At 38.5% G+C, this 26,915-nt stretch overlaps 2 protein-coding genes across 5 annotated transcripts in view; one reads left to right on the plus strand and one right to left on the minus strand.

Annotated features, from left to right (window-relative positions):
- The window catches only part of APOO (apolipoprotein O), a 59,971-nt gene extending 57,612 nt beyond the window's left edge, over window positions 1-2,359 (minus strand). Inside the window, exon 1 of one of the 2 annotated variants that reach the window (XM_020903060.2) lies at window positions 2,156-2,359. In XM_020903060.2, coding sequence (XP_020758719.2) covers window positions 2,156-2,164 — 9 coding nt within the window. In that variant the 5' untranslated portion in view covers window positions 2,165-2,359. Of the gene's footprint in view, window positions 1-478; window positions 670-2,155 lie in introns of those variants that run through there. The other variant, XM_020903059.2, reaches the window with a different exon arrangement.
- Window positions 2,360-2,602: 243 nt separating this feature from the next.
- CUNHXorf58 (chromosome unknown CXorf58 homolog) lies at window positions 2,603-26,915 on the plus strand. Of its 3 annotated transcripts, none has more exons than XM_020903061.2 (9): window positions 2,603-2,690; window positions 5,170-5,305; window positions 6,287-6,383; window positions 8,263-8,357; window positions 8,780-8,891; window positions 18,770-18,901; window positions 23,299-23,528; window positions 25,937-26,099; window positions 26,647-26,915. In XM_020903061.2, exons 2-9 carry the CDS (start codon window positions 5,190-5,192, stop codon window positions 26,818-26,820), a joined length of 1,119 nt encoding a protein of 372 aa, XP_020758720.1. In that variant the 5' UTR covers window positions 2,603-2,690; window positions 5,170-5,189; the 3' UTR covers window positions 26,821-26,915. The 3 variants fall into 3 exon arrangements, with proteins under 3 accessions (XP_020758720.1, XP_070318503.1, XP_070318504.1); XM_070462402.1 differs by having other exon boundaries at window positions 25,937-26,095; XM_070462403.1 differs by lacking the exons at window positions 8,263-8,357; window positions 8,780-8,891.

Here is a 26,915-nt window from a genome sequence, read left to right on the forward strand (position 1 = left end):
AATGGAGTACCACTGCTGCTGTTCCCCAACTCAATCAGTTGAGGAACTCCCATCTCTCAAAACTTGCCTTGTCTGAAGTCCCCAGGGCTTCCTTGCTCTTTTTCGCCATAGACCTCTTCAGCAGTCTGATGAGTCCTTTGGACCCCTTCTCCAAAAAATGCTTCTAATTGCGTAAAATGCCAATTACAGTGCAGTATAATTGTTTTTAAGACCAAAAATCTGATACAGTAATGTGTTTCTTTACTAGCTCATTAAATAAGATATAACAGTGAGTCTTAGAACTACTATAATTTTGATGTAATGATGAATATAAATGATATTTGGAGATCTGCAACAACTATAATATGATATGACAATGTTTGTGACATGCACTGGTCCTACTGACTTCGACTGGTGACAGGTACTGCTAATACTACTGTAGCTTGTTGCTGTAGTAGCTTATTAAATGAATTGCTCCCAGTGAACCATATGTACTCACATCTATGCTCTGTGTAGTCCCCACCATACTGACTCTGGGCTTGGCCATGTAGCTTGTCTTGACATCAGCAAATGTGATGCAAGCAGGTGTTCATGCCTCAGGACAAGCCTTCTTGGAAACCAGTAACCATGTGAGGAAGCCCAAGATAGCCATACTGACGGGCCCCAGGCCCACAGATATGGGAGAAAGGCCACCTTGTAGTCTAGCCACCAGCTGAATTTAGAACTGCCCAGCCAACCTATGGGTGGTGAGAAATAAAAAAATCATTGTGGTTTCAAGGTCATTATCCAAAAATGGATAACTGAAACAGTTACCTACATTCATAACTGAAGGAAATGCTAAACTTCACCAGAAGATTAGTGAAAAAGATTATACTTTCCCATCAAAGTTCAGGGACCCCCGAATTCTACTCACAGACCCTATGAGGGAACGAGATCCACAGGTTGAGAACCCCTAGTAAGACAGATTCTACTCTTTTTACTACCACAGTACATTAATAATGTAAACTGATCATAGCATATCCTTAGTTGTTGCAACCCTAAAACTGAGCCAAACTCCTAGCACGTAAGTGTTTCAACACAAATTTATGAAATAAATGCAAGATGCTTTTGTGCTTTGTTTTCCTAACTAAACTGTGAGCTGCCTGTAAGCAAAAGAAAAGCAAATACTTAGATGTCACTATGTGCCAGGGCCTCTTCCAAGTGCTTCAAACCTAATGTATTTATTCCTTATAATAACCCTACAAGGTAGAAGCTAGTTCCCCAATTTCACCAATAGGAAATCAGGCACAGAAAGGCCAAGTGACTTGCCCAAGGTCACACAGCTGGAAAGTGGCAACGCCACAAGTGGAAGGCCAAATCCATGGTCTGGTTTTATTCTGTCCTAATGCCCCCAAAGCCATAAACCATAAGTAGTACAATTCTGACATTTCATTAGCACTATTTTATGAGTGCACTGCTTCAAGACTCGACTTTGTAGACTCCTTTCTAATAGCCTGGGATTTGTTTTTCATGATATACAAATACCATTTACTCTTTTTAAAGGAGAACAATGTCTTCATATTAAAATGCAGATTTTCGAGACAGTCTTCACTGTAAAAGTCAACTTCTTTCAAAGGACACGAGTTCATAAAATGGAAAGAAGGGGGTCAATTTGTTCATACTATATAACGTTTGCCGGGAGGAGGAGAGAAGTTCCAGTTGCTCCTTCTCATCCAGCCCTTCCCAGGCCAGCCTCTCCGACTTCCTGCAGCAGCTTCTCCAAAGGTGACCCTCCCCCATTCATACAGCAGGTCCTGAAACCTGACCTTGCCAGGCAACCAAAGCCGAACCCCGCAGTGCCCTGATGTGGCCTAACTTTTCTAACGAACCCAAGAGGCGACCAGCCGGAGGGTGGATACTTTGAGGGGTACTTTAAAATTTTAAGTGTTTTATTCACGAGAGCACAAACCAAAAGGCCCCACCCAGCCACCCCGGGTCTCACGCCTCCGCCCGGCAGCCGCTCGCTCCACGCGGACCTCTGAATGAACAGCGAGGCCGGGACACAGCCGGCCCGGAGGCGGGAAAAACCTCGGGACGAGCCGGGCCTGGTCCCCGGAGAGGCCCACGAGAGCGCGGGGAGGGCTCCGGGCGGCCGGGAGGGGGCGGTGACAGCTGTGACCCGGCTCCACTCTCTCACCTTGAACATGTCGCTGGCAGCGGCAGCTCCGGCGGGGTCACCCCAGCCTTGGCCCCGCCCACTACGGAGAGAGAGAGAGGCGGCTACGGCGGCCGGCTAGGGCCCGATTCTTCCGACTGCAAATGGGCCGCGGTGCGGGTGACGGCCGCACAGCCAATTCCGTGCGGTCAAGGCTTAGCTCGGAAGCCGGGATCTGAAATCCGCGTTGTTGAACTGCAGCGCGTGGCGCCTCAGGCGGCGAGCGAACGCAAGCCCCGCCTTCCGGAGGCTCCGCCCCTGCGCCGGCGGTTGCTAGGCGGCGGGAAAGCGCCAGCTCCATGAGGGCCGCACGCGGGGGCGCGAGGAGGGAGGCGCCGCTGCCCGCGCAGCGCTGGGAATCTGCCTTCGCCGCGGTGATTGGACGCCCAGCTGCGTAGGCTGAGAATCCTGTGTGCGGAGGCCGCCAGGCGGGGGCGCTCGTCAGGCCTCGGGCGGCAGCGAAAGCCTCGGAGTCGCAAACCGCCGACCTCTGGGGCCTGGATTTACCTCACAAAAGGTTTTTACTTGTGTGGTGTTTTTTTTTGTTTGTTTGTTTGTTTGTTTCCACTCTGGGCGGACAGTTTTAAGATTTTAAATTTAAACTGATTTGCCACATCCTTTCATCTCGAAAGACCCTGAAATTTTTTTTCTTTAAAATACTTAAGCCTCTTGTCTCTTACTGGGAATCAACTGTTGTTCCCTTAATACTAATAGAAATAAGTAATAATGGTAATAATTATCTTATTGACAAGAATAGCAATGAGCAACAGCGTTTACTCTATGCCAGGCTTTTACCTAAACTCCATACACATATTGTCTTCTCTTTCCAAATACCCAAGTAAATGGACACGATTATTATTCCTCATCTAGTAGATGAAGAAACTGAAGCACAGAGAATAGATTCAAGGCCATAGAGAAGGAAAGTGGAAAGTCAGGATCCAAATCTACCTAGTCGAGCTTTAAAGCCTGTGGTCTCACCTCAACAACTGTCACGTTGGCTTATAATGGGGTTGTGTTTCGTATAATATTTCGTTCTGTATTTCACATCTAATCCCATAGCAAGTGTAAGCCCATCCAAGCAGGCATCTAGAAGATTTGGGGGATTTGTGTGGTGCTGTGTCCCTGCCCTCCAGCCAAAGACCACTAGGAACACATCTGTAGTTGAACAAGTTGGGTTTGTTTCTTGCAGCTGCTAGGAAAATGCACACCTTGGGAAACAGTGGGGCATCTCAGTGAGAGAGTGTTAGAAAGATTTATTCTAGGATTTGGACTTTGGTTGGGTGATTTGGGGGCGGGTTCAAGGAAGCAGGGCTTTGCTCTGGGTTGGGTGGTGGTAGGAAGCCAGGGTTAACACCTAAGCCCAGCTGTGAATGCCAGGCCAGCTCCTGGATATTAAGGACTGCTTTTCTCTTTCTCAAGAGATCAGTGTATTCCAAGCCATCCCCATCCCCATTTCTAAGGAGAAATATTGAGATTCTGAAGGCTCTGCCTCAGTAATGGAATGTCATATGTATATAAAAGTGTGACTTATAAGTGATCAGTTAGGGCAAGAAGTCTTAATTCAGGGAGTATGTGAACTTAGGAAAAAATCGCAACTTTTCCCAAACCTCTACCTGAACTTTAGCATTTCTTTCAATTATATGTAGGTAACAAACCACAGTAGTATCAGCAGTACCTGTGGCTTTGTCATCAATAGAAAACACACTCTTTTCATATCACATTACAGTCACAGCAAATTTCCTGAAATACTGTTTCTACTTATTACCACTTCACAAGTACAGAGCTCTCATTTAATGCATAAAGAAGACCCATTTCTAGAATTTTGTCTTTGAAAATATTTTGACAATAATTTCAAGATAATTGGAGTCTTTCATAATCCCATATATTTTATATTATGTATTTTAAGCAACATAGTTCTTAGAAGGAGTTTGTCCTATATAGGGGTCCATGGCACCAAAAGAAAAGATTAAGAGACCCTGGTTTAGTACAAGACACTCAGCAGTGACTAAGAATTTGTGAGCTGCTTCCAAATTGGAGTAATGTGTAAGGGATAGAAAATCAGAGGTGGAATCAGATCACTTATTACACATCCTCTCACTTTACCAGAGAGGGAACTGAGTTACTGAGAGGTTAAGGGACTTGCCCAAAGTCTCACAGCTATTCCATTATAAAACCAGGATGAAAAGTTTTTAGAAAGCATATAAAAACCCTCCACTCTGATGTGCGTTGGGGATTCCATGGATAGCAAGCTGCCTCCTGCCTTCAACCAACTTGTTGGAATGACAGCCAAGAAATCAAATTATGGTGCATATGAGAAATACTGTGAAAGAAAAACATATACAGTATTATGAGACCTTGAAGACAGTAGTGAGTAGTTCTGTAAAAAGGAAACGATGGAAAACTTCTGAGAAGAGGCATCACTTAGATGGGATCTTGAAGGGTGAATTGATGTTTGCTGGTGGTAGGAAAGTTGTTTCAGGTAGAGGAAATGGCATGGTCATCAGTACAGAGTTGTAAAACACTGACTTTAGGAAGAAATTCTTATTCTCACAGAGTATAGAGAGGCATGCTAGTGGAAAGTTGGTATTTTGAGATTAGAGAGAGAGAATGGAGCTAGATTGTGAAAAGACTTGCACACAAGTCTAAGGAGTCTGCACTTTAGCTTGGAGGAAATGAGGTGTCCCTGAAAGATTTTAAGTTGAAGAGTGATAAGGTTGGATTATTACTCTGAGAAGTTAACTCCAGCTGCAGTGTGGAGAATGAACAGGCTGGAGACCGGGAGACCAATTAAAAGGCTATGGGTAGATCCACTGTCTTTCCTATATACCTCACAATTCTTGTAGCACACAAAGGATGTAAGTAATATTGAGATCTATGAAACCTTCCTTTTTCAGGGGCTCTAGAATTAGCCTAACAATCATATGGAACTTGAGTCTCATCTAAGCAGTGTAATAACATAGATTATGACCTCAAATGTTTAATTTATATACTTTCAGAGTATTTCACTGTGAGGAAAATGAGCCATTCCCTGAAGATACCAGTTACTGGTGTCCCGAAATCAGATAATCCACTCTTGGGAAAAGGTCACAAAGTACATTTCTCAAATACTGTAAAGACAAAGGAAAAACAACAGTAAGTAGCCATCTTCTACAACTGGACAGTTTCCATATGATGTTTACCCAGCTAACATCCAACACTTCTTGTTTTGTAAATTAGAGGGGTTTTTTGTGTGTTTTAAAATTACTTTTGAATTGAATAATAATTATTATAATTACAGTATTTCATAATTGACAAGGCATGTTAACACACATCTCTTTGATCTTAACACAACTTTGTGATGCAGTCTTGTTGCCACATTTTGTAAGTGAGAAAGTAGCAACTGGAAGAAGGTAAGCAATTTGCAGAAAGTTAATAGATGACATCAGCTACTTTTCAAGGGTTTGTTTCCATACTTCAGGACTTTTCTGCTCTACATCTTGTAGTCTGCACTTTGCCAGCTGGCAGCGACACTATACGGGAGTACCTCTCTTTGCATGTAACCCTGTGATAGGTAATGATAGGGTTGTAGGGGGCAGTTCTTGGAGAGTGAGATTCCTACAATCTGCCAGTGCTGGGACATGATCAAAGTAGAATGATGCTCTGACCTTCTGACTGGGATGAGACTGGCTCAAACAAAGATCAGAGAAGGGAATTTCTTTTTCTAGGGCATGGTCATCCGCTCCCAGAAGAACATTGGTTCTCCTGTAACTTCACATATTCTACATTCTATTTTCTTAGCATTTGAACTAGTTGGACAATGTCTTTAAGAACTAACTCTAATGGAATCATTTTAGGTCACAGATGTTTTTAGAAAGCACATTTTTTTGATGATAAAGTTTTACCAGGATTTTTTTAATCTCGAGGGAAATATTCTGAAGTATTTCATATCCTCATTCTGACTAGATTCTACAGATGACCAGTTCTAATTACCACATCGAAATGTTCCTCATTAAGTCAGACTTAGGGTGGGGGATGGGGAGGTGCAAGAGGAGGAAGCATAAATTCAGAGTTCCCCAAGATTTTAGGAAAATGAAAACTACTTCACAAATCTTAAGCTCTTTTGTTTCCTCTCAGAAATAAAGATGTTTCGGCTCACGTGATACAGAGAGCTTGGTTATCTCATCTCGACAAAACTGTGTTTCAACTCCTTAAGCATACAATTTGTGCAGCGGTATGTATTTTGCTTTTTGTTTGCTCTGACAGATATAATTACTTGTCAAGGTAAAATGTGTGTTAAATAAAGATAGAATATATAGCCTTTTAAAATCTCTTCTCTTTGAATCTAATCATATTGCAGGGGGTTGTGGCATTTCTTCTTTGGTTAACCCTGAATGAATATTTCTGGATTTACTTTTTAAAATTAATTATTTTAATTGGAGGATAATTACTTTATAATATTGTGATGGTTTTTGCCATACGTCAACATGAATCAGCCACAGGTATACATGGATTTACTTTAAAGCTGAGTAACTATTGTTTCTTTTTCTGAAACCAATGTGATTTTTTAAAATTCCATTCCTTATTTGAAGATGTGAGACAGTGATCTTACAACGCTAAAAGTCTCTGAATTAAAAGTGCCTGTACCGTCCACTCAGCAGTTTTACTTCTAGGAATCCACTCTACAATATATATATAAATTCATTGGAGTATTGTTATAACAGCAAAGAAAATAAACCCTATAATGTCCATCAATAGGATACTGGTTAAATAAATGTTGATACTTTCATACTGTTAAGCCTTGCAGCCTTGCATATGATTCTGCAATAGAAGGTAGCTAAAATATCTCATTAGTAAACAAGGCAAGTACAGCACATTATGAATAATATAGTCCTATTTGAATAAAAACAAACCAACAAACAAAAAGGTGCACATCCCCTCACTCCCCAAAGAAACAACTCTGGCAACCCTGGCAGAGTATTAAGCCTTCTTTCATATAGTACCTAATATTCTCCTAATAAAATCACCTGTGATTACAGTAGTCTATAATTAGTAATAGTCACATTAAGGGAATTTTAGCAGTTCTGAAAAAAAATGATAAACGCTGAGAAATGTGTACACTTTCTCACCATCTGACCTACAGACCCATTTCTGATGTCAGCAAAAGCAGAATACCTCAGAGAAAACCCATTCAGGTAAACCTGTGACATTTCAGGTCCATTGTCTATTGTCTTCACATGTGGAATGTGTATTTAATTATTGTAATGCTGGTTTGTCATAATTTTAAACTCTTTTAGTAACAGAAAAAAAGAAATTAATTCTTTTTTAATCTGTTAACCTAACACTTCAAGTTACTGTAATACCTTACATTAATAATGCTTTGTCATTTTAAAAGCCCTGTAGTGTACATTTTTATGTGATTGTCATAGGCATAAAGGTTGGGCAGGGTCATAGTGGGGGGAAATGGGGGCTTTAGAATTAAACAGATCTAAGTTTGAGTCCTGGTTTCTCTGCTTACTGCTTTTATGCCTTTGAATGGGTTACAGACACTCCCAGAGCCTCAGCATGCTCATCTGTAAAATGGAAATGATAATATTCAAATATTTATGTGTATAAGGTACCTAATGTAGTGTGGTATATAAAAGGCGCTTAAAATCTAGTACCATTTCTATTATTATCCTCATTTTACAGTGATTCACTCAACATCAAATACTTATTTAGTACCTGCTGTGTTCCAGGCACTGTACTAGATACTAGGAATGCAATGGTAAAAAACAAATAAATGGCCCCTGCCTTCATGAAGCTTACGATCTAGTAGGAAACACAGACACATTTATAGTTAGTTACAGCACATTGTGAAAAGTGCTGTCTTAGGGAAAGAACAGTGCCTGGGATCCCAAGGAGGTATACATACCCAAACTTGGAGGCCAAAGGGATAAAGTAGTGACTCAAGGTGACACAGATGATAATGGAGGGAGCCAAGACTAGAACTCAGATCTTTAGAATACCAAGTCTGGTGTACTTTCACTTTACCATGCCTCCTGTGTTGTTTTCAGTAAATTGTGCCTGGGCAGGGTACTGTGTTTCATTGATGGCACCATCATCTATTTCAGGAATATCACGTGACACATGAAATTTTGAAGAAAGTGAGCCCTTTAGAGGCTGAGCTTGTTAAAGATCCTTGCATGAAGTGTAAAGTTAGATTCAGGTAATGTTTTTATGCAGATTCATTTCAAGAAGTACTTAGTATGAAGAAATCTTAGAAATTTATTTTCTTAAGTCCTCATAACTTCTCACATTATAATTACAAATTAAGTGTCTTGTTCTTATTTACATTTATTATGTGAAGAAGCCAAGGCATGACTCTCTCAGGCCAAAAGTTGCCTTGAGAGTAGCTCTCATCTCCTATGATGTGTTCGGTCTGACACACGTATGAGAATAGTTGTGCACACATGTCAAAGTGGGGCTCTTTCATCCTTTGGGATCCATTTCATTGCTAGTTCTTTTCATGCTCTGGTATAGCCTTTAACCTGCATGTAAGAAACTATGTGAATGATCCTAAGTACAAGAGGGAGAAGTAGCTGAGTTCCAAGTCTGATACCAAATGACTAATTCTGGTCTTTATTTCAGATTTAGTGGCGAAATATTTCCACCTTTCATCGTATTTAAAATTTTTCTTCACACTGAAGGCCATGGTTATAAGTATTTCAGCGGAAAAAAATTTTTAAAGCCATCAAGTGAGGTGATGTTTAATGATGTAGAGTTTGTGTTAATTTAGCTTCTTAACATCTCTCTGATATCTGAATTGCATTCAAAGTATACAGACTACATTATTTCACCATTAAATAGCCCAGCAGGCAGGTAGTATTTTTTAAGCATCATGTTTCAAAGTGTCTTTGCTTATTAGCTAAAAAAAATATATTGGGAATGAAGTACTGGTATAAGGACCTAGGAAATACCCATCAGTTTTCTTTGTACGAAAATTTTGGTTTGTTAATAATGAATTACAGTGACTTATTGGTCAGGAGTTTTATTATTAATTATATTAATAATGTTTATTATGTTTGTTATGATAATTTAATTACATTGTTAAATATTTTTATTTTTAATTATGTAGAACATTTGATGCAATTTTGTTTTAATGGTATTTTATCATTGTCTCTTTGATTCTGGTAGCCTGTTTAGAACAAGTGTGCTAGAGTATTGAAAAGGAACTTTTAAAATATTTATCCTTTTTTACATGAGTTCTTATACTTCTTACTTTCATTTATATTCATCACAATTGTGTCTACAGCATAAGACTCACCTGATCTTGTTAAAATACAGTTTCTGATTCAGTCAATCAGGGATGAAGCCTGAGATTCTGAATTTCTACCCAGTTCCCAGGTGCTGCAACTGCTGCTGATCCATGGACCACATTTTTAAAAAAATATTTATTTCTTTGGCTGCACTGATTCCTAGTTACAGCACTCGGGATCTTGTTGCACCACTGACTCTCTAGTTGTGGCACTCAGGCTTAGTTGCTCCAAGGCGTGTGGGATTTTAGTTCTACCCGGGATCAAACCTGTGTCCCCAGCATTGCAAGGCAGATTCTTAAACGCTGGACCACCAGGGAAGTCTCTAGACCATATTTTTAATAGCAAGGATCTACAACTTAAGTTTTATTCCTTTGACCCTTATACATGACTATAATTGATTTTTTTTTAAAGTGTACATTCTCATATTTAGCCTTTTATAAACCATATATCAAAGGTTATTTTCTTGTAGACTTATGGAAATATTTTACGTGAAAGGTATGACCCACCTGAAATCATCAGTACTGGCATGTATTCAGAATAAAAGACCACACACCCTGGCAGTTTCTGACCAGATCCAGCATGTGCAACATTTATTCTCTGCAGAGTATTAGAAAAGGAAAAGAGACTGCTTCTCTATGTCTTCTCAGGCAATACCAGAGAAAATTTAGCTTGGCTTCAGAAATGTAGCATAAGGACTAGTGGTTTCATGTGGAATATGGTGTTTCAGAAACATTAATATTTGTTCATTTATATATCAATAGAATGATTTCAATTGTGAAAGTATGTATTTATTCTCCATTCCAGAGATAAATCCATTTTCACATATATCTACAGGATAAGCTTATAGTTGTCCCTATAAAATGTCATCAGTTGTTGCTTTTCTGAGGTTATATAATGGGGCTTTTTTAGGAACGTACGTTTTCCCAAGACAGTTCCTAGCAGACCCTGCTATGCCCAGGCTACTGCAAATGAGAAGCTTGAGTCTATGACTGGAAAGCACTGTGCATATATTACAAGGCATTAAAAATGCTGTACAGTAACTTAAATTTATTTTAATTACAAAGTAACTGTTGAAAAAAAGGAAATAGCACAGAGAATTTTTTTTCCCAATTATTTTTATTAGTTGGAGGCTAATTACTTTACAATATTATAGTGGTTTTTGCCATACATTAACATGAATCAGCCATGGATTTACATGTGTTCCCCATCCTGAACCCCCCTCCCACCTCCCTCCCCACCCCATTCCTCTGGGTCATCCCAGTGTACCAGTCCCAAGCACTTGTCTCATGCATCCAACCTGGGCTGGTGATCTGTTTCACCCTAGATAATATACATGTTTCTATGCTGTTCTCTTGAAACATCCCACCCTCGCCTTCTCCCACAGAGTCCAAAAGTCTGTTCTATACATCTGTGTCTCTTTTTCTGTTTTGCATATAGGGTTATCGTTACCATCTTTCTAAATTCCATATATATGTGTTAGTATACTGTATTGGTGTTTATCTTTCTGGCTTACTTCACTCTGTATAATGGGCTCCAGTTTTATCCATCTCATTAGAACTGATTCAAATGTATTCTTTTTAATGGCTGAGTAATATTCCATAGTGTATATGTACCACAGCTTCCTTATCCATTCGTCTGCTGATGGGCATCTAGGTTGTTTCCATGTCCTGGCTATTATAAACAGTGCTGCGATGAACATTGGGGTGCACGTGTCTCTTTCAGATCTGGTTTCCTCAGTGTGTATGCCCAGGAGTGGGATTGCTGGGTTATATGGCAGTTCTGTGTCCAGTTTTTTAAGGAATCTCCACACTGTTCTCCATAGTGGCTGTACTGGTTTGCATTCCCACCAACAGTGTAAGAGGGTTCCCTTTTCTACACACCCTCTCCAGCATTTATTGCTTGTAGACTTTTGGATAGCAGCCATCCTGACTGGCGTGTAATGGTACCTCATTGTGGTTTTGATTTGCATTTCTCTGATAGTGAGTGATATTGAGCATCTTTTCATGTGTTTGTCAGCCATCTGTATGTCTTCTTTGGAGAAATGTCTGTTTAGTTCTTTGGCCCATTTTTTGATTGGGTCATTTATTTTTCTGGAATTGAGCTGCAAGAGTTGCTTGTATATTTTTTAGATTAATCCTTTGTCTGTTGCTTCATTTGCTGTTATTTTCTCCCATTCTGAAGGCTGTCTTTTCACCTTGCTTATAGTTTCCTTTGTTGTGCAAAAGCTTTTAAGTTTCATTAGGTCCCATTTGTTTATTTTTGCTTTTATTTCCAATATTCTGGGAGGTGGGTGATAGAGGATCCTGCTGTGATTTATGTCGGAGAGTGTTTTGCCTATGTTCTCCTCTAGGAGTTTTGTAGTTTCTGCTCTTACATTTAGATCTTTAATCCATTTTGAGTTTATGTTTGTGTATGGTGTTAGAAAGTATTCTAATTTCATTCTTTTACAAGTGGTTGACCAGTTTTACCAGCACCACCTGTTAAAGAGGTTGTCTTTTTTCCATTGTATATCCTTGCCTCCTTTGTTGAAGATAAGATGTCCATAGGTATGTGGATTTTTCTCTGGGCTTTCTGTTCTGTTCCATTGATCTATATTTCTGTCTTTGTGCCAGTACCATACTGTCTTGATGACTGTGGCTTTGTAATAGAGCCTGAAGTCAGGCAGGTTGATTCCTCCAGTTCCATTCTTCTTTCTCAAGATTGCTTTGGCTATTTGAGGTTTTTTGTATTTCCATACAAATTGTGAAATTATTTGTTCTAGTTCTGTGAAGAATACCGTTGGTAGCTTGATAGGGATTGCATTGAATCTATAGATTGCTTTGGGTAGTATAGTCATTTTCACAATATTGATTCTTCCAATCCATGAACACGGTATATTTCTCCATCTGTTTATGTCCTCTTTGATTTCTTTCATCAGTGTCTTATAGTTTTCTATGTATAGGTCTTTTGTTTCTTTAGGTAGATATACTCCTAAGTATTTTATTCTTTTTGTTGCAATGGTGAGTGGTATTGTTTCCTTAATTTCTCTTTCTGTTTTCTCATTGTTAGTGTATAGGAATGCAAGGGATTTCTGTGTGTTAATTTTATATCGTGCAACTTTACTATATTCATTGATTAGCTCTAGTAATTTTCTGGTAGAGTCTTTAGGGTTTTCTATGTAGAGAATTATGTCATCTGCGAACAGTGAGAGTTTCACTTCTTCTTTTCCTATCTGGATTCCTTTTACTTCTTTTTCTGCTCTGATTGCTGTGGCCAACACTTCCAAAACTATGTTGAATAGTAGTGGTGAGAGTAGGCACCCTTGTCTTGTTCCTGATTTTAGGGGAAATGCTTTCAATTTTTCACCATTGAGGGTGATGCTTGCTGTGGGTTTGTCATATATAGCTTTTATTATGTTGAGGTATGTTCCTTCTATTCCTGCTTTCTGGAGAGTTTTTATCATAAATGGATGTTGAATTTTGTCAAAGGCTTTTTCTGCATCTATTGAGATAATCATATGGTTTTTATCTTTCAATTTGTTAATGTGTATTACATTGATTGATTTGCGGATATTAAAGAATCCTTGCATTCCTGGGATAAAGCACACTTGGTCATGATGTATGATCTTTTTAATATGTTGTTGGATTCTGTTTGCTAGAATTTTGTTAAGGATTTTTGCATCTATGTTCATCAGTGATATTGGCCTGTAGTTTTCTTTTCTTGTGGCATCTTTGTCTGGTTTTGGAATTAGGGTGATGGTGGCCTCATAGAATGAGTTTGGAAGTTTACCTTCTTCTGCAACTTTCTGGAAGAGTTTGAGTAAGATAGGTGTTAGCTCTTCTCTAAATTTTTGGTAGAATTCAGCTGTGAAGCCATCTGGTTCTGGGCTTTTGTTTGCTGGAAGATTTCTGATTACAATTTCGATTTCTGTGCTTGTGATGGGTCTGTTAAGATCTTCTATTTCTTCCTGGTTCAGTTTTGGAAAGTTATACTTTTCTAAGAATTTGTCCATTTCTTCCAAGTTGTCCATTTTATTGGCATAGAGCTGCTGATAGTAGTCTCTTATGATCCTTTGTATTTCAGTGTTGTCTGTTGTGATCTCTCCATTTTCATTTCTAATTTTGTTGATTTGGTTCTTCTCCCTTTGTTTCTTAATGAGTCTTGCTAACAGTTTGTCAATTTTGTTTATCTTTTCAAAAAACCAGCTTTTAGCTTTGTTGATTTTTGCTATGGTCTCTTTTGTTTCTTTTGCATTTATTTCTGCCCTAATTTTTAAGATTTCTTTCCTTCTACTAACCCTGGGGTTCTTCATTTCTTCCTTCTCTAGTTGCTTTAGGTGTAGAGTTAGGTTATTTATTTGACTTTTTTCTTGTTTCTTGAGGTAAGCCTGTAATGCTATGAACCTTCCCCTTAGCACTGCTTTTACAGTGTCCCATAGGTTTTGGGTTGTTGTGTTTTCATTTTCATTTGTTTCTATGCATATTTTTATTTCTTTTTTGATTTCTTCTATGATTTGTTGGTTATTCAGAAGCGTGTTATTTAGCCTCCATATGTTTGAATTTTTAATAATTTTTTTCCTGTAATTGAGATCTAATCTTACTGCACTGTGGTCAGAAAAGATGACTGGAATGATTTCAGTTTTTTTTAATTTACCAAGGCTAGATTTATGGCCCAGGATGTGATCTATTCTGGAGAAGGTTCCGTGTGCACTTGAGAAAAAGGTGAAATTGATTGTTTTGGGGTGAAATGTCCTATAGATATCAATTAGGTCTAGCTGGTCCATTGTGTCATTTAAAGTTTGTGTTTCCTTGTTCATTTTCTGTTTAGTTGATCTATCCATAGGTGTGAGTGGGGTATTAAAGTCTCCCACTATTATTGTGTTATTGTTAATTTCCCCTTTCATACTCGTTAGCATTTGCCTTACGTATTGCGGTCCTCCTATGTTGGGTGCATATATATTTATAATTGTTATATCTTCTTCTTGGATTGATCCTTTATATAGCAGAGATTTCTTTAAAAAGGAAAATATGCCTTTCTTCTGCAGCTTTCATTTACCTGGGATGATCACTGTTAATTGTTGTGTATCCTTTATTTTTTCCATAAAAAATATAAATATATTGCTAAAATTTTTGTTCTTATTTTTAAATGAGATTATACTTTTCAGCTTTTTTCACTAAATAGTATAAAGGCTTGTAAATGGTCAGAACATATCCAGCTTGAAAAGAACAGTTTAGGGTTCCTTTTACCCTTTAGTTCAGCTTCAAAAGAAACTCTGGCACTATTTGAATTCATAGTTAATAGAAAACCTGTAGAAATGGAAATTTCAGTGACTCTAAGGTCACTGAATTATTTTTCTCTTTGAATATATAATAGACACTATGTCTTGAGCAAACTGCTGCAACGTTATTAAGTTTATTTCTTAATGTGAAAGAAGTCAGTCAGTTTTAGTCCATTCAGATGTTTAATCTAAGTTCACTTATGAAGGAGGGGAGTTTCACCAATTCTTTTTTGTTGTTCCATCTTTCCCCTCGTTCTTATATCCATTTCTAGTTTCATTTCCTTATGATTTTCCAACAGCCTTTCTCATTTATTTACAAACACACTGTCACACACAAAAGCAAAAACAAGTGAAAGGATATAGAATAGCCTAAACTACTTTAGAGAAAAAAAACAAAATTAGACAATTTACCCTGCCTGATTTCAAGACTTAAAACACTACAGTAATCCTGATGCTATAATGATGGCAGAAAGACAGACATGTGGATCAATGAAACAGAAAAGATAATTCAAAAATAGACCCACACATATATAATCAGTTGATTTTTATCAAAGGTTTGAAGGCAGTTTAAATGGTGCCAGAACAATTGAATAGTCATGTGTATAAAAGTGATCTGATTTCATTTATCCACCTCAATGATCTATTTCCAGAGCAATGCTTATCTACACAGGGTTGTCATAAAGTAGTCCACCAACTATATTTAGAATATTCTAAAGCCTTGCTACTCAAAATGTGGTCTGCAAACAAAGGAAACTATACAGAAACCAAAAACAGTTTTTAAAACTAAATATAAAATAAAGTGTGATCTGCAAACCTGCAGCAATGGCATTCCCTGGAGCTTGTTAGAAATGCAGGCTCTCAGGTCCCACCTCACAGCCACTGAATCAAGTGCATTTTAACAGGATCCCCAGGTGATTCTAGGCACAATATAGTTTGACAAGCACTGTCATAAAGGTGCCCTCCCCCATGACCTAGACACCTCTGGGTAGTTGACAATTCCTTAACATCCAGCAATTGTTAAATTGAAAATCCCTGTTCTTTTTGAGGATTGAATGTTTATGTAAAAGGGAAAAACATTGTTAATAATAGCTGCCCTTATTGAGCACCATCAAGTATGATGTTAAACATTTTAAGCACATTATCATTTAATTGTCATAAATTCTAGAATGTAGATTCTGTTACTGTCTTCATTTTTTAAAAGATTAAGTAACTTGCCTAAGGTCTCACAACTACAAAGTGAAGGAACTGACATCAAGACCAAGTGAACCTGACTCCAGAGCCGTGTTCTTAACCACTTCTGAGTCAGGAACCCTACTAAATATGTTTTCTTATGTGGCTCCCTGACAACTCTGATGAGGTACGTGTCATTCCCATTTTTCCTGTGTGGAAGCTGGAACTTGGAGAGGCTTGTCAGAGCCAGAACTGAGACTTGAACACTTCATATTTCCACCATACTGTGCACACTTTGGGGTTGAAACAATGTTCCACCATACTGTGCACACTTCGGGGTAGAAACAATGTTAGTAGTGATGGTGGCTTTATTAACTCTGAGCTTATATATAATTGAACTTTTCTAAACCAAGATACCCTGTTCCTGAGCATTTATTACTACCTTCATGAGTGAGAATTTCCAGCCAGGGAGAGAAGTAACTTGAGATATGAGGGTAACTTAACAAGCCCAACTGTAGATCTTGGCAAGCAAGTAGCCACAAGGCTGTGGGGGCTTCTGGACCACAGCTATGCTAGCTACCAGGAGAGGTATCAAATTTAGAGATGCCCCCTCTGACCTGGGCTTCCCTGGTGGCTCAGTGGTAAAGAATCTGCCTGCCAATGCAGGAGACAGGAAGGGTTCAGTCCCTGGGTCGGGAAGATCCCCTGGAGAAGGAAATGGCAACCCACTCCAGTATTCTTGCCTGGGAAATCCCATGGACAGAGAAGCCTGGCGGGCTACAGTCCATGGGGTCCCAAAAGAGTCGGACACAATTTAGGGATTAAAAAACAACAAAAACAACTGCCCTCTGACCCTTTGAGTCACCCACTAAGAATGGAACCTGCCTCTAGAATTCTAGTCTTAATTGTTTGCTCTTGTGGAATCCTTGCCTAGTTTTATCCCTTTCTTTTCTCCTTTCTTCCTTTTCTCTTCATTCCCATCCCTTCCTACCCAGAAGGACTTTCTGAACCTGGCCATAGACAGCCAATGTCTGAGAAAGAACATCTTGGCCACTGGAGGGCAAACTTTTTTCAAACCCCTGACACAGCTGGGCAACAAGCCTGCCCTGTGCTGCCAGGCTCCGGGGTTTTTTGGCTGAGAGACTGGAATGGGCTTGACACACCTGAGCCACACAGCTGAGCTGCCGTATGAATAAGAAAACTGGGGCTTGGAGAGATTGGTGGTGGTGGCTGAGTGGAGTAGAGTAGGGAGGAACTGACAAGAAATACTTTTTCTCTCTTTTTAAAATATGTGTTTACTTATTTGGCTGCACTGGGTTTTAGTTGCGACATGTGGGATCTAGTTCCCTGACCAGGGATTGAACCTGGCCCCCTGCTTTGGGAGCACAGAATCTTAGCCAGGGAAGTCCCAAAAATACCTTTTCTAAGTAACCTGAGCTAAAGTAAAATATATGTATATCTACTAAAGAAATTCTCAAGGCATAAATTATATGGTTTTCAGACCTGTTCAGTGTACAACTATTTGCTTTTACCTTTAGTGTCGTTGTGGGGATGAGAATTAGAACCCACAGCAAACTGCAAGAAAGCATAATGGAGATACGTGCCAATATACTGCCTTTTCTTTAGATGCATAGTATTTAAGGAAACTAATGAAAGGGAAAACAAAAATGATCTGCCTAAAGGAAGGTTCCATCACATTTTTAGTAAACTGTTTCTATGCCTTTGATTTGGTGCATTTGGAATCAAACTACAACCATTTGAATATTTTCTTTCATTTTCCCCATGTGTCTGTGTTCTATGCTTTGCAATTTAAATAAAGAAATACATAGGAAATATTCTGGATAACAAAAATGAGAATGGGAATAAGAAATACATTAAGGCTTCCTGTTATTTTGTGTAAGTAAAAAGAACAGAGATTCTGAGTTTCAATCCTGTCTCTATTCTATAGCCTAATATCAGCATTAAAACAGAGTTCCCACACTTTCACAGCATCACATTCTGAGATACAAAGGAAAAAAAGAAACTGATCTGGAATCTAACGATGCTTGAATTTTCATCTATGCCACTCTCCCTTCACATAAGCATAATCTCTGTGGCCAGAAGCATGGATATGTAATATAAATATGTATTAGAAGAGTCAGCACATACTTATGGCAGGGTAGGGAGGAGGGTGGAGAGCGCTGAAGTCTCTCTTCACAGTCTATGTATAGCTCTTAGCACAAGGACAGGTATACATGAAAGGGTATGAAGCAAATATGGCTAAACAGGATTTGAGCCTCCATGTTTTCCGTGATTCTTCTGTCTGCACTCTCAGGTCTTTCCTTGAGTACAAAATGTTGACATTTGTGAGAGGAAAAAACCCTTTGTTTGCTGCTCTTTTGCTACCGAGAAGAGCCTGAAGGAGAGGGAGGTCTGAGCACTCTGAAGCGTATATATTTCCATTTGGGGGCGACGTATTAACTACCACATAAAAGAGAGCTGGCCCCGGTACCTTTCATTGCGGTTCCTAGGGCAACCTGTTTAATAATCAGATAGGCTTTCTCTGCATTGACAGCATGAATGACGTTAGAGGTTTGTTTTGCTTTTTAAAGGAAAATAATTTTTTTTTAAGGGGGAAAAACAGGTTAAAAAAAAAAGACTGGTCCTCTGGGGATTGTAGACTCTGCTACTCCTCTTGCTGCATTTGAAAACTATGTAGATATGGTTATGAAAACAGATTTTAAGTGGTTTAAAAATCTACATAATTTTTTCTTTGTAAATACAGTCTTTTTATTGAACAGCAAGTTACTAGAAGGAACAATATTTGATGGATTTGTCTCAAAAATATGTAAAATGTGTGCTGATAGTTATTGCTATTATACTAGTATTTTAAAAGTAAATCTTTTCTCTTTATAGGCTGAGGCTGATGCTTACAAAATAATGGGGGAAAAGAAATTTTATCATCAAATTAAGGAAGATGAACGTCTTTTCCAGAAGTTGAAAATAACTGATGACAAAGATATTGTCACCCTGAAAGATTACATGCAAGTAAGATATTTAGATTTGGATATTGAAAACAAACAACAGCAAAATAAGCCTTGTGACCCTATCTTTCAGAAAGTAAGAATCATACATTAGTTTATTGTGGTAAAATACACACAATATAAAATGTGCTATTTTATTTTTTTCAGATTTGTTATTATTTTATTTTTATACAAAAAAGGATAATAACAAAAAAGAAATAGTTGCATAATCTCACCAGGCAGATAACCCAATAGATACTTTTAAAAAAATAGTAATGTCATGTATAGAAGTTACAGCTTCACTTACCACCCTAGACTTTTCTCCAAATGCAAAATGTGCTATTTTAAAGTGTACTATTCAATGGCATTAAGTACAATCATAGTGTAGTGCAAACATCACTACCATCTAGTTTAAGAACCTTTTTGTCACCCCAAAGGAAATCTCACATGCAATAAGTGAATTCACCCATCCCCCCTTCACTCCAGCCCCTACCAACCACTAATCTGCTTTCCATCTCTCTGAATTTGCCTATTCTGAATGTTTCATATTAATGGAATCATATAATATGTGGCTTATTGTGTCTGGGGAGTAATAGCTAAGGAATGTGGGGTTTCTTTTGGGAGTGATGGAAATATTTTGGAATTAGTAGTGATATATATCATAAATTTACTACACACTGAATTTTATACTTTAAAATGGTAAATTTTATGTGAATTTTTATCTCAATACAAAAAATTGAAAAATAAAAAATAAATGCATGGTGCTAAAAAGAGTACATGATGGAGATTTGACCTAGTAAGGAAGGGATCTATTATTGTTTGGGTGCTTTCTGCTACAAGTAACAGAATATCTGCAACCACAAGAGGCTTAAACAATGAAGGACATTTAATTTCCCACATTAGAATGTCCCTGGACAGGAGCATCATGGAATAGCTAGTGCCACAACTCCAGGATATCAGGGTTCTTAGCCAGCTTCTCTGCAGTCCTTTCAGCTTCCTTCACACAGTGACAAAATGACTAGCACATTCCATTCTCAACTATACTCAAAGGCAGAAAGAAGACTCGGCATCTTTTCCTCTTTATCTCATGAAGAAAAATCTTTCCCAGAATCCCCCAGCAAACTTCTTCTCAGATCTTAGTCAGAACTGGATCACATGCTCCCCCTAAACCAATCACTGTAAAGGGAAATGGGATCATTTTCCCATAATTGATGTAGGACAATCACGGTTCATATGCTGGGGCCTTCCTTCCCAGAGCTTATGTCTGTTCTGTACGTCAAAAATAAATAAATAAATAAACCAGGGCTCCATAAGTAAGGGAGTTGGAGAATGGTTGATAGGCAGGCAATCAACAATGCGTCACAGCCTCAAGGTGGTGCACCCCAGACAAGGCTCTGTGGTAGGATGAACTGCCGTGCCTGAAAAAGAGTTTGTGGGCCTGGAGAAGGGAGGACACAGAAGGTGTGAAGGGCTGTCAGCCTGGAGGGCTGGCAAAAGATCATCATACAGGGCTTTTGACCATAGTAAGGTGTTTATTTTTTTCCTTGATTCTGTATGCAGTGAGAAGCTGGTACAGTATCTTAGGAAATGAGGTGATCTAATCTAATACTGAAGAGATCTGTCTGGCTGCAATGTAGATAAGGGATTAGAGGACAGCAAGAACTGTCTCCTTGTTTGGAGGTTCCTGCAGTATTTTAGGAGAGATAGTAGTACCTTGGTTTAGGGCAGTGAAGCTGGCGATGCAGAAGATAATTAGGGAATAGAAGCAGTGGGCCTTGGGAACAGAGAAGTAAGCTAAAAGAAGGTGTCCAAGATGGCTCCTAGGTTTCTGGTTTGCATAACTGGTCTGACAGCAGTGCTGAATCAGGGAACTTAAACTAGAAACCTGAATAGTAATAATAGCAAATGCTGATGTAATACTAACTCCTATTCTCATAAGAACCCTAAGAATTAGATACTATTATAACCCCTGTTTTATAAGTTCTAAAGAAACAAGGGATCCCAAAATTCTAGCTAGGAATAATAATAGTAGTAGTATATGGCCTTAACTATTCACTCAGTTGCTTCCATGTGAAACATGAAATTAATGCAGTGCTTTAGAGACTCCCAGTTGTGTTTTCTTTCTCTTAGAGCCCTAACCTAGAAGATTAGAGAACTGAACCAGGGAAGAGGTAGAGCTTGGGGATGTCAACTATCTTTGTGAATGATGTAAGTCACATACTTGCAGATTGTGACTATGCCAAGGACTGGTGTCACAGAAAGAAGTTCCCAGATAGACATTGAAAGAAATATGATGATTGCTGGCATTTATTGAGCCCTTTATGGACACAGCCTTGTTTCTAGCTCTTTAAATACATATTATCTCCTTTAACCTTCAAGTTTGTAAATTTTGTGACCCTTTAAAAGATGAGAAAAATGGAGCTTAATGAGATTTTTTAAAACTTGCCCAAGGTCATATAGTTAATAAGTACAGAGCAAATCATTGACAGGTCTAAGATGTTTACCCATTTTGCCATTCCACTCTCAGGAGATAAAATGTACAGGCAGTCCTCACTTTGCATGGTAGTACAGGGTCATAAAAATGACCATGAAAGCTGAAACCATGCAGACCAAACTTAATCATCAATGGGAAAAATCATGATTGTTCTGTGCCTTTAAAAAAAACCTTATCAAAACATTAAAAACTCCCTTACTCTATGTTATAATTATATAGAAAAATGAAAAAAGCAAAGCATTTATTTAGTACACTATGATTTAAAACATTAGAAACACTCGGAATTTAAAGGGTTTTACTTCTTTGTAAAAAGCTTATCATTTAAAATATACTAAAAACCGTTGAATTATACACTTTGAACTGGTGAATTATAAGAGATGTGACTCTCAAAAAACCTGTAAAAAAGCTAATTTATCAAGAGTAATTTAAACAGTGCTTGCCGCCTTATTCTCATATAATTTACAATAAGGAGTGAGCATCTTCTCTATGCCCTGGAAAATTGTCATACTCCTGAGTTTGCATCACCCGCCAACATTTTACCCCTTGTACTTTTTTTCTCCACCTGGCTTGCAGGGTCGTAGTTCCCTGACAAGGGATCAAAGCCAGCTTCCTGGTAGTGAGAGCACTAGGTCTTAACTAGTGGGCTACCAGGGAATTCCCTATACTCTGTACTTGAAGTGTTCTGAAATATTTCAGGGCTCCTTTAATATGAAGTTTCTTTTTTGCCAACATTACTTCCTCTAAGAAAACTTTACCCTTTCCATCATTGCCATTTTCCCCATCTGTGTTGATAAGTTCACTTTCACTAAGTCCTTCTAGCAGCCTAGCTGCAGTCTCCTGCATGATGAAAGATTCAACATCTCCATGGTCACCTGTTTCTTCTAGAACTCTGTTTACATTTAATTTGAATTTCACTTTCAGCTTTACCACTTTTTGTTTCTTTGTTGGACTTTTCCCTCTTTTGATTATCTTTATTGGTAAAATGTCGCGTGGAGTTATCACTGGGAGACAAAGAGACAACACAGTGACATACTTTGCTGTCTGTGTGTGAACTAAAAAGCAGATCCACAGTGTCCAATCACTGATGCACTTTGAAAGAAGTGACATGATTTGTCGTCTACCACCACGCACACCTATTATTTCTGTAGTAATCTACGCATTGAAGAGCTAGCAACAGAGTTTGTACTTTATGCATTTAATTCAGCTATACTGTGGTAGGTGAAGTTTGAACTGTGTTGTTGAAGGACTGAGCTTATTTTGCTAAATAGTGGTAATTGGGATTTGTACAAGCCTAAATGGTGCAAAGGGAGGACTTCTTGTATGTGTGTGAGTTAGAGAATGCAAGAGAGAGAGGGGGTGTGTGTGTATCAGAGAGAGAGATAACCTAAATGCCTAGCATAGTAGTTTCTCCTGCCCTGTTCCTGTCTCTTAAATGAACATTTATAAGGTTGAATTAGTTATATATACATTTTAAATTCCTAATGTAATACTTTAAATGTAAAAAAAGAAAAGTGGGATTTCTACAAATACTCCACATGAAAATAGTGAAATTCACCACTTAGCACCAGAAGTGAACTAATTATTTCTCGAAAGGTTTGTGCTTTCAATGCAAGCACGTCATGAACAAGCATTGCCAGGTATGTAGATCATACCACTATTTTCAATTTTATCTGAGTTATATTTACCTTAAAGATTTAGCGTTTATGCATTAAATAAATATTCAGTGAGTGTGGTACTATGTGCACAATGCCATGTGACAGGGATCCTGCCTTGTCACAGCAGGGGAGCTAAAACATACACAGGTAGCTAGAACATCAAGTAGTCAGTAATAAGAGCATAGAAGAGTGATCTCAATATAGTCCAGAGATGGGGTCAGGGAATGCTTTTTGGATGAAATAGCCAATCATGCTTGGTTGTTTTTCATATAGTATTCCAGTCATCTGGATGAGATCCCTGCATCTTCTGGTGGCAGAAATAACCATTGGCGAAGATTAAGCCTCGAAAACATTCCCAGGACAATGATAATGTATGACATAGTTGATTATGCCGAGTCTGGAATAATCTCAAACCGTCTAAAAGAAGAGATGAAGTATCTATTACAAAGACCAGAAACAGAAGAGATGCGTCAGCACCAGCTACAGATTGTTTCTGAAGTTAGGTAAAAGTGGTACTTCACTGGAGTTACAGTATTAGGGGAATTTCTGGAAATGTTCACATTCTGCCAAATGGCTCAGGAAAGATAATAACAGAGCATGTGAGAAAAAAATGGGTTGGGGCAGATTGCTCAAATTTTATGCAACTTTGTAAACAGAGCACTAGCAAAAAGAACATTTGGTACCTAGGGAGATAACTTGTACCACCAGACAGGCCACCAGAGAAAATATCAAAAATGTAGAGTGAAAATACTGGTGACCCTTTAATTAGAGGAAGTAGTGGGCACTGAGACAGTGCAGATGGAAGTGGAGTGCTGGACCAATGTGGTGACCTTTCAAGTAGAGATGAGAAGCAGTGCGACCTGCCACAAACCAGGAACCACGCAAGGCAGAAAGTAGGGTGGAGGGCAGTAAGGGTAGATTGTGTGTGTTTGGGGGGGCTCTCTGGGGAGAGAGCGCTAGGTGCCAGTGTTATTGTTATTTTCATAAATGCAACCAAAAGGACTCTCATTGCCCATGCTGCACAGAGGAAAACATTTTCCTTTTCTGCTGAAGGTTATAATTCTAGTCTTGCTATTCTGGCTCCCTTTGCAGAGGATAAATTGCATATAAATTGCAGTGACATTATTCCCTTCTTTACCAATAACATGTGAGCCAGTTCACATTATAGAAGAACATGTCGTAGCAAAATAGACTGTATTATGGTCTGAAACAACATGGACAGACTATGACTACACCAATTATATTCTTTTTTTCTTTCCATTACCAAATCTCACCTAGCCCATCTTGTTTACAAATTAAGCTTTTTTTCTTATGAAAAAGAAAATAATAAGATTGAAGAGGACCTGTTGGTAGTCTCTTTTCACACAGCCATATTTGAAATGAAAAATACTGCTTCAGTACATGAAAAGACACTGGTGACCCACTGTCAGGCAAACACATTGGGTTTTTTCCAGGAGTAGAGATGAGTGGGTGTTGACCCAATAACATGATTTATCCCATTTATTTTATGATCAAGGCTGTACATTTGCCAGACAGATGGCCTAGTGTAGGGCGCAGTCTGTCATCATGAAATAGATTTTCTCTAACTTATCCATATAAGCATTCAATAGGGGACTTAACCCTATTACCACCAAGGTCAAATAAATGATGTAATTTTCTCTGCCACCATATATAACTGTAGGCTCCCTGCTATTTAGACTCATGCTACTGATTATCCAAGAATGAGTCACTTAAAAAGCCAAATAAGTAACCAAATTCTAAATCAACTGAAGAGGGGAAAGTACTTTCATAAAAACTCCTTTGAATGCAGTCTTAGTTTGGGATCTCCCAGAAGCAAACCCTGAGGTAAGGATTTGAGTATGAGTAGTTTATTTCGGAGGTGATCCCAGGAACCGTTGATGAGAGGGAGTGTTGTGCTAAGTCACTTCAAGGGGTAGAGAAGTGAAACAGGGAAGGCCCAGCAGCCAAAACAGTGTGTGTTAGCAAGCAAGTTGTTACTGTGGGTAACAAGCTTAATCCTTCCTGGGAATGAACATGTAGAACAGTGTAGAACATGCAACTCAAGTTATCCCACTGAGGGGAAGGGAGTTGGGATATTTATACACCAACACCCATCAGTCACTGGTGAAGGGTAACTTAGGAGGAGAGGTATTAATTCTAGGACACTTTCCCTGCACATGGGCTCTTGTTCTGATAAGAAAGCTCTCAGAGTAAATTAAGCCAATGCTGACAGTTGGAAGTTGGGTATATGTGTCCTATGGCCAAGGGAACTAAGAGCATGGCACCAACCATGTCTGGTTCCAACACTGATATAAACAACTTGTAAGCCATTATGAAATTTAATACTTGTTGGTGTTCATATGTAGTGTATATTTTTAAAAGAGTCAAATGGCTATTACACGGTGTTTTCCAGGAAAACTGATTTTAAATTGATACCACATTTTGTAATTTTCATTATCATCATCATAAACATCGTCTATACACCTTCATGGGCTTCCCTGGTGGCTCAGTAGTAAAGAATCTGCCTGCAGTGCAGGAGACTTGGATTTGATCCCTGGGTCTGGAAGATCCCCTGGAGGAGGGCATGGCAACCCATTCTAGTATTCTTGCCTGGAGAATCCCGTAGACAGAGGAGCCTGGCAGGCTGCTGTCCATAGGGTCGCAGAGTCGGAGATGAATGAAGCGACTAAGCAGGAACATCAGCATATACCTTCATAAGTGGGAAAGAACTATGCTGTGTAACTCAAACAGAAATGATAACTTTGACCTAAATACTTACATGCAATATTGCTCCAAGCACTGAGGTTTATGACATAGTCGCTAAAGGGTGCTTTAGTAAAAGTTGGAACTTGTTTTACATGTAAATTTTATTTTGTGCAATTTTTCTGTCTATACTACAAATATTTTCTAGGTCCCCTTTATTCTTATCAAGTCTTCAACCTTTATATCGGCCCTACCAACAGCAAAGTCAAATTAGACATCTGGGTCGTCGATCCAAACAAGCTCTAATAAAAGTTGAAAAAATGAAGAGAGCTTATAAGATGGCTAAAGAAAAAAATGCTTCTGTGGGGTCTGTAAGTTTAACTTGTACTGAATTCATTGTTCTAGACAATATTCAAACTGTAGGTAATTCTGCTTCCTTAAGTAGAATTTTCCTAATCTACAAGTTCACTAATGAAGCATACATTTGTTATGTACTTTAGATGGTATAAAGCTACATTCCTCTTGGTAACACATGTTTTAAAAATTCTTAAATACGAGTAGCTATTCTGATAAATACCAGCCATTTTGGTTCCACATCAGCGTGAGTTGGCAAAAAGCCCAATTGTTTCTGTATATTGACACTGTTGATTCAGCACATCTCTAATGGTGCGTTTCTCAAAATGGAAGTCATTTCTATCTACACTTATTAAGAGCTATAGTGTGGAAAGTCAGCTTCAGTATACTACATTGCAAGAATATTTTCAATGAACATGTATTCATGTTTCCTTCGTAGTTTTTTAAAAATCTGCTATAAATTTTTTTCAGATGAGGTTAAGTATGAACAGTCAAATATGAAAACATAAAATAGTAGAAACCAACTATAAAACACTTTCTGTTTTTATTTATAATTCTACCTAGGAACCAAAAATGGACATACCAGGTGCAAAGCAGAAAGAGACAGTTGTCCTCTCCACCCCATCTTTTGACATTGTGAAAGTTGAAGAACTCCTGTCAGATGACGAATTGGAAAAAGAGGAAAAGGAATTATTTGCCTGGTGTCAAGACTTGTTTATTAATAACTCTCCATTTTAAAGCACAGCTAATTGATAGAAAACCAACTTATTCAACAATCTGCTTGTCTGTCTATAAATGAGTATATGCATTAAAGGAAAACAAAATATAAACAA

The sequence above is a fragment of the Odocoileus virginianus genome, unplaced genomic scaffold (genome assembly GCF_023699985.2).
Source record: "Odocoileus virginianus isolate 20LAN1187 ecotype Illinois unplaced genomic scaffold, Ovbor_1.2 Unplaced_Scaffold_4, whole genome shotgun sequence".
Lineage (NCBI taxonomy): Eukaryota > Metazoa > Chordata > Mammalia > Artiodactyla > Cervidae > Odocoileus > Odocoileus virginianus.